Genomic DNA, 6,000 nt, shown 5'->3' with positions numbered 1-6,000 from the left:
GTGTCCTCATCTCGGACCATCCTAATTTATTATTAATGTGTTCACTGCCTACTGACATTGATTCTTTAAACATTGAATGACTCTGTGATGTATGATGTCATTCTGCATGTAAAATCAAAGTGAAGAAAAAGAAAAGAAGTAATTGAAATGCACTTAATAAAAGGGAGTTATGTCTCTTTTATCTCTGAGATGGCAGTAAAACCAAATACGATGTAATGCAATTGCAGCATTGTACAAAGAGGAGAAGATAAAACACTGTGTTTGGGTATCTTGACAGTAGGTATATTCTTGTAACATGTCAGTTTTTAATAAATTGTTGTCAAGAAAATTAATATTTAACCGTAAAACATGCTTTATGTAAAAGTGCCATATAGGCTATATGCCCATATGAAAGCTGATTCATTCATGTTTGGAAAAAGGAAAAGAGAGGGGGAAGAAAGGGAGAGAGCAAAGGGATTAGACTGTTGATTGGATATGGTTCCCAATTCAGCTCCCTGCCAGTGTCAATAAGGAAGAGGAAATACAATAGTAAAGAAGGGGAAGGAGAGGACAGGGTAAGGGTGGCAGAGTTTGATTGTAATGGAGTCAAGACCCCTAACAGGCTGTCAGATGCTGCTCACTTGCTGCACAGTCACTCCTTACACACACACACACACACACAGACACAAGAGCGCGCACACACACACACACACACACACACACACACACACACACACACACACACACACACACACACAATGATGTGTTTATGTGAGTGAGTGTCTCCCAGTGATAAATCTTAATTACACAATGGAGTGGAGGCCATGTGCCATCTCATCATACCATGTCAAATCTCATAAGCAGCACTAGAGAGCGTGAGAGGAAGAGCGAGAGAGTAAGTGAGAAAATGTGCACACCATAGATACAGAGAAGAAGGGAAAGCAGGATTGAACAGAGAAAAGGGTGGGGTGCAAAGGGAAGCAAATCTTTCCCTGGGAGGCTCTGGGGTGAAACTACTTTGGTACGTTTTTGTGGGCTTACTAAGAGAACAGAAAAAGACGTGTTGTGTGACTTCTGTGATTTTGCTATCCGCCCCGTCAATAATAATTCATTCATTCATTCAAATCTAAAAAATACAATAAAAAACCTCTGCTGTTGCTACCGTTGAGTGGATCTAGTTTTGTCCTAGGATGAGCTGGCGGATGAATACACAGTTCTAGCATGTCAGGGAAAGAATGGGGCTTGGGGCGTTGTTGTGGCCCGCTGAGTCATCGTGGCCAGGGTGAGCTCTAAAAGCAGCCCCCCAGCCCCCCAGAGTAATGGTTAATCGTGGGAAGTCTGGTGTTAGGGTAAGTGTGCCTGTGTGTAGGCCGACCCTGTTTGTGGCCGGTTGCGGTGGGTTTTAGCATGCCGTGGTGTGACAGGGCCAGTCAGGCGGATGGGGCGTGTGTTGTTGTAGCCGTGGCGGTGGGGAAAGCCCTGTACAAGCAGCTCCCAGCTCTGCTGGCTGGGAGAAGAGCTGGGGCAGCTCTCCCAGAATAAAAGCAGAAAAAAAACTCTGGCCTATTGTTTTCATGGCTGTTGTGTTACCTCTGCTGTGTGTTTGGGAGCCTGGTGTGTGTGTCCTCCTGGTCGTCTGTGAGTGTTCCGTTGTGAAATGCGGTCCTATCTGAACCTCTTGTGTAGTGCGCCGTCACCACAAAACCTCAAATAGACATAGTCCACTTCCCTGAATGGTGGTGCCAACCCAGGAAGTGTAACCTTTGAACCACAAGAAGAAGGGACAGAAACACAGAACCCAAATATGACCATCATACATTCTGCAACACACAGCTGTTGATGAACTGGATTTTGTTTCCATAAATCAACATACAAGTAAGCCGTAAGGAGATTAAAACATGCCACAGCTCCATCCACCATCTCACCCAAATTTAGAATGTTTCCTGTGTTCTTTCCCTTTAAAGCACTGATTTTAAACAGTATAACCAAAGCAAGAATCATTTTCTATTTTGGTATATTAACATGTGACAATTTGTGTTCTCCAGGATTTTGGTGGTCGCCTATCGATGCAAATCTAATCACACTATACCAATCCTTTAAGTTATTGATTTACTCAGTTGTTATATGTGCTCCTTTCTTGCTGTCAACACTAAAAAAATTGTATATGTTGGTGTGGTCACAGTCCTAGCTTAAGTGTACCTGTACCTTAACTATTTGTGATATTTAAATATTGTGTAGGAATTGCTCTGGTTGATATTTTTCCTCTTTTGAAACGTAAAGGAACTTTGCAGCACACTACCTTTTTGTCTTTTAAGCAAAAACCGATGCATATTCCTGCCCTTTAGTGTACTGTCATTTCCAACTGCACAATAAAGGAGAAGATTGAGCAGGCAGCGCTGACATATATCAAACAAACCAAAATAAGGGACACTTGAGCTGCCAGGTCTCCTGCTACAAAAGTTCTGGAAACAATTGCATTTCCTATTAGCTCTAAGAAGGGTGTCCGACAGTCTGCAATATATTGCCTCTTGAAACAAGTGTTCATGCATTTATATGTGGAGACACTGATATTGTTAGTCTGTAATCCTGTGCTGCATATTTATCTCAGGCTAGCTCTGTGGCTCTACATTGTCTTTTTTATAGGATAATTAGCTCCAGTCTGTCCCTCTGTCACTCAGATCTGCAGCTGTGTGTGTGTGTGTGTGTGTGTGTGTGTGTGTGTGTGTGTGTGTGTGTGTGTGTGTGTGTGTGTGTGTGTGTGTGTGTGTGTGTGTGTGTGTGTGTGTGTGTGTGTGTGTGTGTGTGTGTGTGTGTGTGTGTGTGTGTGTGTGTGTGCCTTTTGCTGTGATTTATGTTCTTCAAACAGGTTTGGATGTTAAATTGCTGGGGTTTGATTAGCACTTTTTAAAAACATTTCATAGTGTATGTTCGGTTTAACATCCCCCCAAAACTGGACTGTTTACACAACAAACAGATCCCTCTCTTGTTTCTGGAGAAGAAGAAGAAAACACTTTCTTCCACAGTTGAACTCCTCAGTCACACACAAGTCTGCTCGTGAATTGAGTTTGTACCTGCTCTCTATCTGCTGTCACTCCGGCTTGCTCAGGTCACAGCTCCATTATCTGACAAAGAATGACTGATTTCTTCTGTCTTCATTTCTGCAGGCACAGAAATCGTGGATAGAAAGAGCGTTCAGCAAGAGAGAATGTGTTCATATCATAGTGAGCGCCAAAGACCCCCATAGGTGAGTAAAAATGTGTGTGAAGGAAATGGGATAATTCTCATTGCATTGCATAAATTTATGTAAATAACATTATTCTTAATTCCAGCTGAATTATTCTTAATTCCAGTGGAAGAAGCAAAATAAAAAAAGTCAATATACAATGTGTTTAGGATTCGGCCGCTTCATTATTTGCCATAAAAGCTACAAGACCTTAATGAGTGAGTTACCTTACATCATAGCCCACCTAACATATAGCATATTAAGAGCCCTGTGTCATTACTGACCTTTACAACATGCCTCAGAGTAATATAACGCTTGCTTTCATTTGTGCCACATTTAGATGTCATATGCTAATGAGACAAAATACTGACATTATACATTTTTAAAAAACACAAATTTGAATAGGCCAGGTCAAAGCGTAAAATATTCCACATAATGTAAAAAGGTTATTCATGTAAGCAACATTCAAGATTGAGCCCACAATGTGCACTGCTTATCAGTATAGCAAAGTGTAACTGTAGCCCTTTTGTCATTTAAACTCAATGTCCAGAGAATCTGGGTCAACACATTGTCTGGAGTTTTCCTTTTTTCACATGTAGCACGGAACAGGAGTTGTCCGTGTCAGAAGCGTTGTCATTTAAGGTAAATACTCTGTTTGGTTCAGGCCAGGGGTGGTGCCTGGGTAGAGCGTGCAGGAGGCAGGTGTTGCAGATTACACCATGGTCACGTAGCTGGTTCCTATCTTGGTCATAAACAACCAAGTCTCTTGTCATTCCTTGAATTTGACGATTTTGGTGACAGCCCTTTCCTACATAAGTGCAAATATCTTTGTCTCTCCGGTTAGATATATCCTTTGGCGTCAATATGTAAATTGCCTTTCTTCTTCGTTCTTGGATGTTTGTTCTACCAGCTTTGCACCAGCCATATGCTAAAAACATCAGTGTCACGTCCACCCACTGACTGTGAATTCTCCAAACAATTACCTGCTCTATTCACATGGGCTCAGTCGAACATTAGCAGACTTTTTAAGAGGAGGCTGGCAGGGTATAAAGTCTGTTTAATGTCCACTTTAACTGATTATGTGTTCTCACGTAAAGTGTCAATGTCTAGATAAGTTCATGGTTGCAGTGCATGTGTGAAAGGTTTGTGTGTGTGTTAGGGGCTTGTCTAATACTAATATAACACTGTATAATATTAATGACTGTAATGATAAGAGCAACAAAATGTACTGTAGTTATAAGAGATATGCCTTTGCTCTCATTATCTCAACGTTCCTCTCATTTTGCTCTGCAAAGTAACTGCCACAGTGACATTCTTCATCTTTACTACAGCTGATGTTGTTGCTTTGGGGGATAAACTCAGAGAGGTAAGTCTAATTCCTGCAGTACCGGCCCTCAGATGCACTTATACAGGAAATGGTTGTTAAGTAAACAGAATTAGCATAACTGGAGGAGAGCGGGTGGAAACCAGGAGCCAGGAGGATAGGAAAGAGATGTTCCTCTACATCAAATCAAACTTTTCTCTTTTTAGTCAAAAACACTTATGTTGACGAATAAGGCAGAAGGAGGCAATACACCTTTGGTTAGAGATGACGGAAACATGAAGTGATAATCAAAGCCTTCTGACTCCCATTGCTCCCAGGGCTCCCACTCCATCCTGTAAGGTTAAAACGATTAAAGATGCATTCAGTGCATCTGAATAAGCATATACTTGTGTAGGAATACTACAATTCATCTAACTGTCATCCTGCTAACTCCTGAAGTTGCTGAGAAGGAGAAGGAGAGGAGAACGTAAGGGAGTAGAAAACAAAGAGAGACTTGGAGGGGCCCCTCTGATCCGTCTTCACCCAATCAGGCGATGAAAGTCAGATGACATGCTGTCTCTTCATCCTTGTCCACCTCTTACTGCTAAGCACATGGCTATGGCAGCCCTCACACTTAAATTATATTATCTTCCTCTCTCACACACAATATATCTCTCTCCCTCTTATCTTTCCTTCTCAATGCTACTGAAGCTTCTCTTGGGACTCTGGCTTCTCAAGATTTAATTTATCTTTGTAAAGAACTGTGTTATAAAAACCTATCTTACATTTCACTTTCTCTTCTTATCCAGGTGCTGTTGTGGTCGTCTGATCGGTCAGCATGTTGGCTTGCCTCCGGGCATCTCATCCAGTCAGAATGATAAGGCAGAGCGCTTGGGAAAGAATGACAGCCTGTCGGAGAAGTGGTCGATCACCAAACATACACAGCTCAGTCCCACTGATGCCTTCGGCACCATTGAGTTCCAGGGAGGAGGACACTCCAACAAAGCCATGGTGACTCCCATAACAAATTTACTATGTTGCATTTTTGTTGGTATCCCTGCTAAAGCCTTGCTTCTTGAGATATCCTGAAGGCAAACATGAACAGAAGAAGCAAAAATATACATCCAAACAGTCAAGTGTCAAGGTAAATGTGACGTTTTGACCTCTGAAGTAGGTGTTCCCTTGTGTGAATTAGTTATCAGTTTTCAAAGATAGAGTAGGCTGAGTGGTCCTCGCTGAATATACTGTAAGAAAATGATTGTAAAAACTTTGCTAAAGGCAGTTGCGAAAGCTCAAAGGGCATAATAATTCAATGTGATTTGTAAATATTTCCCTCAATTGCAGTAAACTTGACAGCATAGACGGTTAAAGGAGGGAAGTGCTTAGCTGGCTGAAATTAATTCAGCTCTTGGGCTAAATGGCTAAATTGTACCAGCGCTGTGAAAATGGTTGAATATCCCAATGATTGCCAATTTTTTTTTGTCGGTTAATACAT

The 6,000-nt window shown here is 41.7% G+C and overlaps 1 protein-coding gene across 6 annotated transcripts in view; it reads left to right on the top strand.

Moving 5' to 3' along the window:
* The window catches only part of trpm3 (transient receptor potential cation channel, subfamily M, member 3), a gene marked incomplete at both ends in the record, with an annotated part of 133,644 nt that overhangs the window by 71,094 nt on the left and 56,550 nt on the right, over positions 1-6,000 (top strand). For all 6 annotated transcript variants that reach the window (XM_083912673.1, XM_083912674.1, XM_083912672.1 and 3 more), the window contains 2 exons: positions 3,144-3,223; positions 5,315-5,516. In XM_083912673.1, the coding sequence (XP_083768799.1) occupies positions 3,144-3,223; positions 5,315-5,516 (282 nt within the window). The remainder of the gene's footprint in view (positions 1-3,143; positions 3,224-5,314; positions 5,517-6,000) is intronic.

Source organism: Echiichthys vipera (assembly GCF_963691815.1).
Source record: "Echiichthys vipera genome assembly, chromosome: 4".
Lineage (NCBI taxonomy): Eukaryota > Metazoa > Chordata > Actinopteri > Perciformes > Trachinidae > Echiichthys > Echiichthys vipera.
Note: the sequence above shows the minus strand (reverse complement) of the source record. Positions and strands in the feature narration are given on the sequence as shown.